We start from the raw sequence: 15,022 nt of genomic DNA on the forward strand, positions 1-15,022 counted from the left end.
GCACTCAAAGGTAGAAGTACTATCCATGGATACAATTAAATTAGATATCTACAGAACATCAATTCAGAACTTAATTTCAAAGCATATGGAGTAAAATCAGATATATGCAGAACAACAACTCAGACCTCAACTCAGACCTTAATGACTCCCTGTCGTCTTTACTTTTGGTTCGATATCCTGATCATGACTTTCCTATAAAACTTTTCCATGTTTCAGAATGTTACTTTAGTTATTAAAGTATTTTGATTAAAACATGTGTATTTTAGGAAATTTATCATAGATTGCTTTATTTGGAGCATTAAAGTTAAGGAATATTGAGTTTGATAACCAGAATTGTGACATAGAAAGACAACAACAGCTTATTTTCTTAAGTTGGTATAAAACTTAATATTCATAGGAAATCTGGTCTATCCTGCATGTCTTATGTTCTTTGCAGTTCAGTGTATCTGTCTGCGGCACCAGTTTTGCGGCATCACGAGTAAACAATTAAAAAGAGAATATGCAACTAAAGAGAAATTGAATAATTTCCTTCCATCAAAGAGTTAAATTGATTAGAGACAGGATTACCTCCTCAGCAAGTTCTATAAGAGAAACATCTGACTTGTCACATTTGGCCTTCAAGAAAGCATTCTCCTTCTTGAGTTCTTTTATTGATTTTGCCATCTAAAATCAGAACCATGTAACATCAAAAAGGATAACATTGTGAGTGTAGGTCTAAAAGAAATAGTACTTGACTTGTTAGAATAACCACAGCATGAAGGCGAACTACTCCTTCTGCCACAATAAACCTAACCCCCTTTCCCCTTTGGTCCATCTCAAAATATTTGATCTCTTTTCCAAAATGGAAAACTTCCCTTCCTTCAACATTTCAGACTAATATAAACTAATACAAACTAATACTACTTTACATAATCTCAACTTTGATTTAACATGTTACCTGATGATTCCACTTCTTCATTTTTTATTTTTAACCAATATTTTAATCACTTCACTACGGAACTTGAACACTACTAATCGATTGAACAGTAGTCTAATTGTGCACGCTAAACTACATCTAGTTTACCAGGACAGAGTACAGAACACTGGGAAATTGGAAAAAGAAGTTTAACAGATAAATGGAAGTAAACCTTCTCAATATCTTGCTTAAACGTTTCAAAAACCTCATTGCTCTTCAGCAAAGCTTCCTGCAAGAATAGCACAGAAGAATTTTTTTTTTAGTTTTATGTTCCAACTTTTCATGACACTAAAACCACAAGCAGCTAGTTTAGAAACATAACATGAGATAAAACAAAAGATCCTTCCCATCCTGATTTTGAATTATTGCTTTGTCCCATTATTGCAGTAATTTGATACCTCTAAGAAGAACCATGTAAATAAGCATTACAACGAAGCTCCTGCTTTATCAAGCACTAGGCAAGTGCATATTACCTTGCTCTGACCTTGTGTTTGAAATGGTGAAAAGAGGAAGCCTAAGAGGACTGGAACTAAACAAGTGTTTTTTCCTTTGGGTGGGTAGCCCGAGGGGAGGTGTGATAATGGTATTTCACCATAATTTGGTTAATAAGTAAAATAGCAGGTCACTGAAACTCGTGGAATGAAAGACTCGACGAATGCGCACAACAGGATTCAGGATTGACAAACGAACATTAAAGGGAAAACTTTAAAATGCAATTTTCACACAAGTTTTCTCCTAAAATAAACAAGAGCAAATAGTTTTTAATCCCCAAAGATGATTGTCATTCGTAGATTCAACTTGCTTTTGCTTTGATACGTCATCTGTTCATAGGACAGACAGCAGAACTCTACAGTCATACACTGTGACAGACTGGAATCATACCACTACTTTTAGTCCACGCTAAGCCATCGTAAGCCCCCAACATCCATTCATTAGAACCAAAGTTTTGTGAGGGAAGAGTAAAAACCCATTAGCAAATCCAACAGAAAAAAGGAATTCAGCAAAGAGAAAGGCATAGGAATGGGAAAGGGACAGCATGGAGATCCTTGAGGTTTGTGGCAAAGGCACAGCCTATTGTGCTACCATCTAGCCTCACTTAAGCGGCTTCAAGATGAATGTGGAAATAGTAAAAAAAAATCTTCTTCAGGTTTATTACCTATGATCAATTGGCTATCAGAAGTCAAGAAGGCATTTCATTCAAAATTTTCTATTATTTTCTTGTCTATAATAATATTACCAAATCGGGTTAGTTTTTTCATGCATTTCAACTCCTCTAAATAAGTCTAAAATGCTTGATAGAAAAGGACAACCATTTCCCAATAAGTTGCTCCCTCTGTCCCAATTTATTTGGCATAGTTTGATAGGATGCAGTGTTGTAAGAAAGTAAGAAAGACTTCTGACATATAAACTACATATTTTATTAAATGGCAGAACTACCATTATACTGAACAATTTGTTTTGTATCCTGTGGGGACAACAAGAAGCCATGTCAATTGCAATGGGAATGTAAAAATTATCTAGTCTCAAAGTAGAGAAAGAACTGATCTTTCTCCAACAGATAAAAGAGGAAAAGTTCCCAACAAGTAGTACAGGGAGAGTACTAAACAAAACAGAAAGGAAAAAGTCCCGAAGTGAAAGCTACCTAAAATCCTTAACTTTCAACTCCACCAAAACAAGGAAGCAATGATCCTGGGCAAACCATCCAATCACATTAGACAAAATAAAGTACCACTTCTTTGATCCAAATATCAGAAGTGCTATTCACTAACGTGTGCAGTTCTCTGGTATCATATCTACTCTTATACTAAAAGGTTGTGAATTCCACTTGAGAGGTAAGATAACTAGGAATGAAAACTTGTGGTGATGACATAAAGAAATACTAGATTGCTTCAAGTTTCTTGAACTTCTTTATATTTTGTCACCTATACAATTCACCAAGATCAATATCTAAAGCTAATGATCTAAGCAATTCAACAAGAGATATGTGATCATTCGCCTTATCAAAAACCTCTTTATAGAGAGGCAAAATCTTTGAGGCAGTACAAATTATCTTGAAGAATTCCTATACCAATAGAAACTGCAAACCAATATCACAAGCACAAACTTCGTGAAAGTTATCTCACAACTGTATGTTTGGTGTAGTGACTTTCAGTTTGACACATCATAGTATTGTAAGTAAGACTAACAGGCTAACCTGGAACTGCTGGAACTTTTCTCCATCGGCTGTCAATTGCAACCGCAAGTTCTTCTCCGTTGCCAGTAATTGTGACACTTGGTCAGCATAAATTTTCATTTGGGACTGTTCCTGCTGTGATTTCTCCTCGTGTTGCTTAATTTTCAAATCAGCAAGCTGAAGTTCAAGACTCTTTTGCTTCATCTGCAAAGAGAAAGATATTCATCAGGCCCTTGATCAAAAAGGAAAAGCCTTGGAGAAAAATATTAAAATCCACAAAGATGTTTTATGATCTCAATAATACTAGGAAATTGAATAAGAGCAAATGTGAATCACCTTGTTTGCAAATTGCTGTTCAGAGAGAGTATACTGATCTGCAAGTTGATTCAACTTGCTCTTTAACCTGCAGTTATTAAAGGAAAACAAAAGTATTCAAAAGCTAATCTTAAAATGAACTTACACTAAAATGACCCCAATTTTATGTTCAAACAATTCATAAAAAATGGTTAATTTCCACAACTAATCCCAACTAACAGCAAAATTCTTGCCAGAAAGTATCACATGCCAGTCCAAAGGAGGGTGGCGATGGAATATATATGAATAAAGCAGGATAAAAGCACCTTGTTTTGACAGGGAAATCACATTAGACTTGAGAAGCCAACTCATGACAGAACATCCACTCTTTAAGAAAAAAAGAAACCCTTGCTGTGAATTTTTAACAAGATATGATTTACTACAAATAATGCCCAATCGAATGCACTAATTGAGACTCTTGAGCATCAATAATTTACCCAATAAAAAGATCTCAAGGAAGCAAAATCATTTTTCACTCCTACAAATGCTCTTCCATAACTTCCCCTCCCAAATTCTCACATAGAGACAAAAGGGGTTACATCCCATGCTTACATCTGCCTACCTGCATCACGTTTTTAACTATAGCCAACATCGACCATGGGAACAAACAGACCCATGTCACTCTCGAAGTCCAACTAAAAGTTGTCTGAAACTTGTATCCTCTATTTAAAGTAACCTGCATTGTAAGATATCACCGAGAACAATTTTCTCCCACTAGCTTTCCATTACCAAGTGTAATATTCTGACAGTGTGATGTTTTGGTTACAGAGTAATTTCAAAAAAAATTGAACTGCATCTATCACCACTTCTTGAGCCTTAATTCAAATAAGCAGTGATATCGTGTTCTACAGACACGAAATATCATCATATTGTTCTTAAACATGTCACATATAGTTGGAAAAGAAACTCTGAAGATATCATTACCACACCACATGTGCTTTTGAAAACTGTTAGAATCCTAGGAACATTCTATAGCATGTGTAAATATAGTAGGTAGCTTGATTTACTCCTAGATTTACTCTAGCTTGATTTGATATTAATTTGTATTGATTTCCTTCCCTTTTTAGGACATGTATACTTAGCTATTTAAACTCAATTGTATGCGTAAATATAGTAGGTAGCTTGATTTACTCCTAGATTTACTCTAGCTTGATTTGATATTAATTTGTATTGATTTCCTTCCCTTTTTAGGACATGTATACTTAGCTATTTAAACTCAATAGCTTGTGGGAATAATCAAACCGAGTTCTCTCTCAAACTCCTGTCTTCTCACATGGTATCAGAGCTTTCTTTAGTGAGAAAACAAGAATTATAAGAGAACAAAATTGCTGAGAATTCTTTTTCCAGCAAAACCTCCACTGTTTCGCGACACCAACACTCTCTAGGGGTATTGTGCATATACGAGTACCACCATTACGCTCGGAATCCTCGCGGCTTATACTGTTTTTTCAGCCACTTTTCTGGAATTTTTTTCCCAGTAACTTTTTCTGACAAGACAGCAAGCAGTTTTCCAGTTTCCCAAATCTGTTCTTCAGGTTTTTTCCCCAGAATTTACTTTACTTTTTAACACTAATAGATCTATTTTTCATGTCTCTCAGATACGATATGTTTAGCAGTAAATCTGTGAGTTCCAGCAACCCAAATCATGGCACACCACAAAACCTTTGACAGGTAGTGCAAACTATTTATCTTGGTCCTCCTCTGTTCAGTTATAGTCTGTGTTGTGAAAGTGACAAAAAGCGCACTTAAAGCGCAAAGCGAGTCGAGGCACAAGCACTGCACTTTTATGCTCTGAAGCAAAGCGCTGCTGAAAAAGCGAGCGCTTCAGTAGGCAAAGCGAGAAGCACGCTTAAAGCAAAGGCGACAAAAAGCTCGCTTAAATGAGATAAGAACATTATCAAATACCAAGACAAAAAAACTTTTGAAAAGCTCTCAGGCACTTATCCCAAGACAATTTCCTAGGGACTCTTCCGGTTAAGGAAGCCATAATCCGGTGAACTTCCTTTGCCGGAAAACCTAATTCCTTTTTTTTTCTTCTTTAATTCTTTCTTTCCCATGGATAACAGAATATATTTCACACTTGGGGTCAAATCATACGATATAACTGAGTCTAGAAACACGAAAGAAAACTGGTTTGAGTGGGTGGAGAGTGCAAAACTACACATGAGGAGAATGAAGCTGAGCAGGGATGCTCTATTATGGATATGCAAAAGGCTAGGGGAGGCTTCTGGCATTAAAGGCAAATCATTTAATACTTGGAGATGCAAGGACATTTCTACCTACATGTATTGCTCATTGAAGTTCAATAAATCCGGTAGGCTCATCTCAATCATTGTGGTTAATGGCCATGAACGTTCGGTGATTATTCTGCCAAAAAAGCATCTTTAATGAGGGTTGGGGTGGCCTATCAAAAAAAATTGAAAGCTTCATCATTAAGGAGGCAGGACATGTTAATGAGAAACAGCGGAATACTGCGTTTATGAGGCTCAGGGGAGAGGAAAGTTATAAGGAGGTCATTCAAAAGAGCAAATGGGAGGCCATATCTGATAGGAGAGCAAAAAATCAGAAGGAGACACTCCGTGAAGAAGAAGGGGTCCTTAGCAGATATCTGGTGGGAAGCTTCCCAGAGGATGACGAAATTCCCTCACGGAACGAAGTCAGAAGGTGGGCTATTCAAACGTGGAAAGGCATCCATAAAGTCAACATTTACGACATGAATGGTATTCAATTTCTTTTCGAGTTCCGGTCAAGAAAGGAAGCAGAGCATATTGTTATGGGGAAGTAGACATGAAAGAATCACCATTTACAGATGGAATGGTGGTCTCCCAAAGCAGGAACGACGCAAGCTGACTTCAAGTTTGATTGGTTTTGGGTTCGGATTTTAGGTCTTCCTCTACATCTCTGGACAGACAAGGTGATAAAACAAATTGGTGACCAATGTGGGGGGTGGTTGGAGACGGAGGAAACCACCCTAAAAAAACATCTCCTATGGGCTCGAATTATGGTTAAGGGTCCTAGGGAGAAAATTCTGAGGGAAATCGAGATTGAAGATGGAGATGGCATTTTCTGTAGTATGGTGTGAAGCTCCAGCAAGATTAAAAAAAGGGGGGGGAGAAGCACTCTGATCGATATGTCAGAGGTTTGACTTATGGGGAAAGTTCTGTGCAGAGGGGGACTCTTAAGACAGGGATGGAAGAGAGATTAAGGAAAGGCAAAGGGAGCTTTTGTCCAGAAGTCAATCATGATAGGGGTCTTGTACCGCTGGATAAAAGTGGGCACGTGACTTGTGAAAATTCATCTAGAAAAAGGCATGTGGGGGCCCTGGTAGAGAGTCCGGGTCAATTTTTATCTTGTTCAAAGTGTAGTGGGGTTGGGCCCATTAACTTAGGCCCAAAAGCTACAATGACCTATTTTACAGAGGCTTTTATCGGGGATATTTTCAACAGCAGAACCTAAACGGAGAATTTCATGACATTCTACAGAGCTTGAAGAACTCATGAGAGCGACTCAGAATCCTTATCCACCGAACAACATCACAATTGAAATCATCGACATGCAGCGTGCAATTGATCTTTCAGAGTATGTGGAGGAGACAATACTTCCCTTAGATTGCAAGAAAAGGGTGAACACAAGGGATGATTAAGAAGTTTACACAGGAGAACCCTACAAGGACCAATTGGAATTTCTGGACGTGCCTCTTCCTATTGCCAGTGAAGACTCTCTGTCAGAGGAAGCCATTGATGACAGAGCTTCTTTATGGGTGCAAGCGAATGTCCTTAAACTTAGCAGATTATTTGGTGCTGCCTTCGAAGGATGCGATACGACTGCTTTTGAATTATTGCTGAAAATTGATCAAAAGAGGGAATTCTTCAAGCAAAATACACATAAATGGCAATAACTCCAATAACATCCCAAGGGAAGTGAGGAATTTGGCTTTTAATGTGAATTTTAAAGATGGTGAACCGAGAAGTAGGGGGAGAAAAACAACTTCAAGAGATCAATGTTTAAAGTTGTAACATGGAATGTTATGGGGAAAACAATGAGAATAAAAGAAGATTAATTCGGAGTCTACCTCAACAGTAGGGTGCAGATATATACGTGCTAGTGGAAACAAAATTGACAGGAGCAGATACACAATTGATCAAACAATTGTGGTTCAACCGATGGTTGGGAGAATTACACTTAGAGGCTGTGGGGAGAAGTGGGGGTATAGCAGTGTTATGGGACACGAGAATGTGGAAAGGTGAATTGGTGAAGGCTTCTGGGCAAGTAATCACATGTAGATTTGAAGGCATTAATACGAACTTAAGTTGGCTCCTTAGTTCAATTTATGCTGACTGTAACGAAGTCATCAGAAGGGAGTTGTGGAGGGATCTAATCAATCTAAAGAACACATGCACAGGTCCTTGTTTGTTTTGTGGGGATTTCAATGTGACAAGATATCCCACGGAAAGAGCAACTGGACAGAGGTCAACAGGGGCTATGTCTGACTTCACAGATTGGATAAATGAAATGGAGCTACTTGACCCTCCTTTATATGGAGGATTGTACACCTGGAGAAAGGGTGAAAACCATTTGACTGCTTCTAGATTGGATAGATTTCTTTACTCTCATCATTGGGACGACTTTTTCTCACAAATTAGACAAAGTCTTCTACCGAGACTAGAGTCTGATCACAATCCAGTGATGCTAACTTGCGGGGAGCTAAAGTAGAAGAAATCTTATTTCAAGTTTGAACAATGGTGGATGCAAATAGAAGGTTTCAGGGAGAAGGTAAAGGATTGGTGGTGCTCCTTCTCAATAAATGGGACCCCCTCTTTTATCTTAGCTTCCAAACTGAAGTTACTGAAAGGGAAGTTGAAACAATGGGGCTATGAGAACAGAGTCCACTGGAAACAAAAGAAGGAAGAGATACTCAATCAAATTGTTGGTCTGGAAAATATACAAGAGCAGAGAATATTGACTGATGATGAACTCCTTCAAAAAGTTCATCTATCTAGGGAGTTTGATGAAGCTTCCAGGAATGAGGAGATAGCTTGGAGACAGGTCAAGAATTCAATGGCTCAAACATGGAGACAAGAACACCAAGTACTTCCATAGGATGGCCACAGCACACAAAAGAATAAACTCAATTGAAAAAATTGGGTAAATGGCAGAGAGTTGACTGATACTGATGAGATCAAAGCAGATATTACTAATTTCTATCAGAAAATAACAGAGAAACTGAGAATTGGAGGCCTGCTCTAAACTTACAAGGCATTGAAAGCATCAGTTTGGAGAAGGATTGGTTACAAAGACAATTCGAGGAAGAAGAAGTGGTAGAAGGAATCAAATTGTGTGCAAGTGACAAAGCCCCTAGCCTTGACGGGTTTCCTATGAGCTTTTATCCGAACTTTTGGGAGATGCTCAAGGTAGATATCATGAATACCATGAGACAATTTCATGATCAGCAGGTCTTTGAGAAGAGCTTGAATGCCACATTTGTGGCTCTTATCCCGAAGAAGACAGACGCAGTTGAACTTAGGGACTTCAGACCCATAGTTTGATAGGTTGGGTATACAAAATTATAGCTAAGCTGCTAGCTGAGAGGTTGAAGAAAGTAATCAGCAAACTAGTAAACAAACATCAGATGGCATTCATAAAAGGTAGACAGATCATGGATGCTAACCTTATTGCTAGCGAATGTGTAGATACTAGACTTAGAGGGGCTGACTCTAGAGTTATGTGCAAGCTAGACATTGAAAAGGCATATGATCATGTCAACTGGAGTTTTTGCTCAATATGTTAAAACAAATGGGGTTTGGTGAGAGATGGTTGAGATGGATTGAGGTATGTATAAAAACTATTAGGTTCTCCATTCTGATAAATGGAGAACCTACTGGTTTTTTTCCCTCAGGGATACCCTTTGTCCCCTTTCCTTTTCATCATAGCATGGAAGGATTCGATAGTATGATGAGGGTGTGACTACACAAAACTCATTGTTGCAAGGATTCAAAGTAGGCAGTTTCTCAGGGGTGGGGTCGATATGCAGATTTGTCACTTGCTTTATGCTGACGACACTGTCATATTTTGTGAAGCTAAGGAGGAACAAATTAGAATTGTCAGAATGATATTGGTAGTCTTTGAGGCGGTCTCAGGCTTGGCAGTCAATTGGAGGAAGAATTGTATATATCTCATCAAAGAGGTTACACAGATCCAGGCCTTAACAAACATTTTGGGGTGCAGAATTGAAAAACTCCCAACTGTTTACCTAGGTATGCCACTTGGAAACAACCATAAAGAGCTAGTGATATGGGATGGTATAATTGAAAAAACTGAGAAGAAGCTTGCAAATTGGAAATCTCAATATCTATCCTTCGGTGGGAGAACCATTCTGATAAACTTTGTACTAGACTCCTTACCTACCAATGTGATGTCCCTATTCCCTATGCCGGCCAAAGTGGAAGAAAGACTTGATAAATTAAGGAGGGACTTTCTTTGGTTGGGAATCAAGGAAGGTAAAAGAATACATCTTGTCAAATGGCAAACTGTTTTGCTGAGTGAAAGCTCAGGGGGGTTAGGGATCAGAAACTTGGGGGTACAAAACAAGTGCTTGTTGGCAAAATGGTTGTGGAGGTTCGGAAGAGAGGATCAAGCACTTTGGAAGGAAGTTATTAGTAACAAGTACAGCCAGAATAGCCCATGGGTTTTCGATATGGTGAATATCTCGTATGGTGTCTCGGTGTGGAGAACTATCAGAAATTTATGGAGTCAACTACAACACAATATTAGATACAAAGTGGGGAATGGGACCAGGGTTCTTTTCTGGAAAGATCACTGGATTTGTCAGGACTCCTTGATGTCTTCCTATCCAGATATATATATCCTCAGCTCTTCTCCAGATGCAATGGTAAATGAGGTATGGTCTGAACAAGGGTGGAGTTTCAGCTTCAGAAGGTTACTAAATGACTGGGAGATAGGGAGAGTAGTCGAGATGCTACAAACACTAGATGATTTCAAGGGTACAAATCTGGAAGTTGATGTAATGATTTGGAAACACAATCATGATGGTATGTTGTCAGTCAGCAGATTGTACAATAGGAAAGTGAAGGAACTTCCCGGGGAAATCTCTGGACCATGGAGTAAGGTATGGAAAAATAAAGTGCCAACTAAAGTGAGGTGTTTCTCATGGCTAGTGGCTAAAAGGGCTAACTCATGCGAAGCTACAAAGAAGAGGCTTTGAAATAGCTTCCTGGTGTTTACTGTAATGAGACAAATGAGACTAATAGCCATCTATTCCTCCATTGCAAAGTCACTGCTCAATTATGGGCAATTTTTCTAAGCAGAACACACACAAACTGGACAATGCCAGAACATATTGCAGATCTTCTTAGTTGTTGGGTGAGAAGAGGGAGGGGGGAGTAAGAGCCAGAGGAAATGGTGGAACATGATACCCTCTTGTATATGGTGGACTATTTGGAGAGAAAGAAACAAGAGGTGTATGGAAAATACTACAGAATCAGTGCAAAAGATCAAATGGCATTGTATGAAGACTTTCTGTTTTTGGTGTAAAGAGGAGAGTATAGAGGATGCTGGATAGATTTTAAATTTTCTCTTCTTTATAAGTTTAGTAGCAATTTCTTGAGTTGGTCTTTTTTGGGTCACTGATGTAAATCTTTTTGATGGTTGCCAGCATACCCTCCTTGCTGAGGAATACAATTTTACCTTTATCAAAAGAAAAAAAATGAGATAAGCACTAGTTAGGGTTTTTTCAAAAATTTCTGTTAGTTTTTTTCTTTAATTTTTTTTAAGTATACTTGGGCAACATCTTTCCAATTATTTTCCTTCTTTGAGGGACTGCTGCTCCACTCTATAGGTTAATTCTCTTCTTCTCTTTGGTCGACTGCTGCTCTGTTTTTTTCTCTTCTCTTTGGTCACTGCTGCTCTGTTTTTTTCTTTTTTTGTTTTGCTGGCTGCTGCTATGTTTTGTCTCTATATTTTTTTTCCTTTGTTTTATTGTTGTTCTGTAACCGAGTTACTGTTGCTCTGTTTGTAATAGTATCCTCTGGTCTTCTTTCTTTTTTTGTTTTGCTGGTTGCTGCTCTGTTCTGTCTCTATATTTCTTTTCCTTAGTTTTTTTGCTACTCTGTTACTGAGTTTTTATTTTTTTTTGAACATTGGTAAAGTTGTATTCTTCAGCATTAAGGAAATTCTGGCCACCTTCAAAAATTACAGCCCTAACCAAAATTACAAGCTCCCTATTAATTCTATAATTTGATCTACATCTTCTATACAGAGCTGTTTACACCAAAAAGTAAAGATACCAAACAATTCCATTTTACTTTGTGAATGGAATTAGATCTATCTTCAAAACATCTCCCATTTCTTTCCTTCCACACTGACCACCATATGCATGATGGTATTAGCTTCCACCACTTCTTTTGAGTCTTGCTACCCCCTCTTCTGATCCAACATTTAAAAAGATCAGAGGTGTGTTCTGGCATAGCATGTGATGTTGAGGAACATCTCCCAGATTTGTGTAGTGAATTTGCAATGTAAAAATAGGTGATTGTTTGTTTCCCCAGTCAAATTGCATAGGAAACACCTAGGGACTAGTTGCTTTCCTTTCTTCTGCAGCACTTCTTGAGTTAAGCAGGCTCTTTTGATGACTAACCAAGTGAAGCATTTCACTTTAGTGGGGATCAGTCCTCTCCAAACTCTTCCAGTGATGATGGTAGCCTCTAACCCCAACTTGTATGACTTTCTTGTAAGCACTGTTTACTGTGAATTTGCCATCCTTGTTGTGCTTCCAAATAACTCTATCTGGTGCATTTGTTACTAGATTGGTTCCCCCCAATTTTCCCAGGAAAGAAGCCACTCTATCTACTTCCCAATCATTCAATAGCCTTCTGAAAGATCGGTCCCAGCCTTGAGTTGTCCAGCATTCACATACTCTGGCTTCAGGATTGTTGCAGATTGAGAAAAGATCTGGGAATGACTCACTTAGAGGAATTTGATCAATCCATCCATCTCTCCAAAACTTGATCTTGTTGCCATTTCCAACTTTGAGAAACACATTTTCTTCCATAGAGTTCCATAAAGCTCTGATTGTCCTCCATACTCCCATCCATAGGGTTCTGTACACTATCTCTGTACACCATGGGTTCAATTCCCCATACTTTGCCACTATCACCTCCTTCCATAGGGTTCCTTCCTCACTAGTATATCTCCAACAACCACTTCATCAAAAGGCTCTTGTTTTGGATTCTCAAATTTCTAATACCCAATCCCCTTCTTTCTTTGCTTAGCATCACAGTGTTCCATTTCACTAAATAGTAACCCTTGCCTTCTCACTCTTTGCCTTTTTTCCAGAGGAAGTTTCTTCTCAGTCTATCCAGCTTTTTGATAACTATTGGAGGAATTGGAAATAACAACATAACATAAGTAGGCAGTGAATCTAAAACAGAGTTTATCAAGATCACTCTACCCCCCAAGGATAGATATTGAGCCTTCCATCTTGATAAAAAAAATTCTGCTTTTTCCAGAATTCCATCCCATATCCCCAAAGCTTTATGTTTGTTCCCTAGTGGCATTCCCAAGTATGTTGTCGGCAATTTCTCTACTTTACACCCTAGAATGCTTGCCAATCCTTGAATCTGAGGCACCTCCTTGACTGCAATCAAGTTGTTTTTCCCCCAATTAACCCTTAGCCCTGATACTGCTTCAAATAAGATCAGAATCAATCTGATGTAGTTCAGCTGTTCGGCTTCTGGCTCGCAAAGGATGGTAGTATCATCTGCGTATAGCAAATGGCTAATCTCCTTTCCATTCCCTATTTTGTCTCCTATTTGGAAACTCTTGATCCACCTGTTCTGTGTAGCTATTCTCATCATACTGTCAAAACCTTCCATTGCTAGAATAAAAAGAAAAGGTGGCAGTGGATCACCTTGTCGCAGCCCCCTTTCTGATGCAAAGAAGCCAACAGGTTCACCATTTACTAGTATTGAGAACCTGACTGTTTTAATGCACACTTCTATCCATTTTAGCCACTTACTGCCAAAGCCCATTTGTCTCAAAACATTCAATAAAAATGCCCAATTTACATGGTCATATGCTTTCTGGATGTCTAACTTGCATAATAAACCCGCAACTCCACCTTTCATCCTTGAATCTATGCACTCACTAACTATCAATGCAGCATCCATGATCTGTCTCCCTTTTATGAAAGCCATCTGATTTTTATTGACCAGTTTGCTCACCACCCTCTTAAGTCTTTCTGCCAGTAATTTAGCAATGATTTTGTAGACCCCTCCTATCAGACTGATTGGCCTATAATCTTTTAATTCTGAAGCTCCAGCCTTATTAGGAATTAGAGCAATGAATGTTGCATTGAAACTTTTCTCAAAATTCTGATTGGAGTGGAAATGTGATAGAGTGTTAATTATGTCCTTCTTCAAAACCTCCCAAAAAGTCTCGAAGAAAATCATTGGGAAGCCATCCGGTCCAAGAGCCTTCTCCTTAGCACACATCCTAATACTTTCTAGGATTTCTTCTTCCTCAAAAGGTCTTTGCAACCATAATTGTTCCTCTCCAGTTATCATATTAACATCTTGAATGTTCAGATCAGGCCTCCAGTGTTCAGTTTCCTTATATAAATTTATGTAGAAATTTTGGACAGCCTCCTTGATCATAGCTGGATCTTTCACAATGTTACCTTCTATATCAAGTTGTTCCATAGTATTGAACCTCTTATGAGAGGTGGCGATTCTGTGGAAAAAATTTGTATTCTTGTCTCCATGTTTCAACCATTGTACCCTGGATCTTTGTTTCCATGTTTCAACCATTGTACTCTGTTACTGAGTTACTCTTCTATTTTGCTTGTAGTAAGTTGTATTTTCTTATTCAATGTCACAATGAAGAATAGGAGTTTGATCCTTTGTGATTTGGCCATGTATTTGCTTTATATGTTATAACTTATGAGGAGTATTGACTACCAATTTACTTTTTAATCTAGAAATATGTTACCTCAATTTAGTTATTTAATATTTTTTATTTTTATACTAAATACCGCTTTATTTGAAAAAAGTTTGTGCTTCGCTTCACACTTCTGTGAAGCAAGCCCGTGTCACTTTTTTCCGCTTCTCGCTTCCCAAAACATTGGTTATGGTGCTAGGGACAAGGTGTTCAGGATCACTTGGTTACACAAGCCAAGGATAATACTAAAAAAGATAGGGTCGAATGGGAGAAGATTGATGATGCTCAATTGTGTAGTCTGTTATGGAAATCTATTGATTCAAATTTGATGCCATTGTTTCGACCATTCCAAACTTGCTTCTTAGTTAAGGAAAAGGCTTGTGAGCTATACAGTACACACAAATGACATATCCCGCTTTCATAATGTGATTTCTCGGTTGACTTACACTTAAAAAGCAGGACTTGGATATGTCGACGTTTGGTTGTGGAAGACGAACCAGGTTAATCCAAAGATCCTCACTCCCATGACTGTCCTATCCCTCCAAATATGTGTGTCAATCCATCCAATCTTTAAATGATTGCCTTAC

The 15,022-nt window shown here is 38.3% G+C and overlaps 1 protein-coding gene across 3 annotated transcripts in view; it reads right to left on the reverse strand.

The window, feature by feature from the left end:
* The window catches only part of LOC102580094 (alpha-taxilin), a 39,774-nt gene that overhangs the window by 9,803 nt on the left and 14,949 nt on the right, over positions 1 to 15,022 (reverse strand). For all 3 annotated transcript variants that reach the window (XM_006354775.2, XM_006354774.2, XM_006354776.2), the window contains exons 7-10: positions 3,465 to 3,531; positions 3,150 to 3,332; positions 1,128 to 1,184; positions 568 to 663 (exon numbers count right to left, since the gene is read on the reverse strand). In XM_006354775.2, the coding sequence (XP_006354837.1) occupies positions 568 to 663; positions 1,128 to 1,184; positions 3,150 to 3,332; positions 3,465 to 3,531 (403 nt within the window). The remainder of the gene's footprint in view (positions 1 to 567; positions 664 to 1,127; positions 1,185 to 3,149; positions 3,333 to 3,464; positions 3,532 to 15,022) is intronic.

This window comes from Solanum tuberosum, unplaced genomic scaffold (genome assembly GCF_000226075.1).
Source record: "Solanum tuberosum cultivar DM 1-3 516 R44 unplaced genomic scaffold, SolTub_3.0 scf00182, whole genome shotgun sequence".
Lineage (NCBI taxonomy): Eukaryota > Viridiplantae > Streptophyta > Magnoliopsida > Solanales > Solanaceae > Solanum > Solanum tuberosum.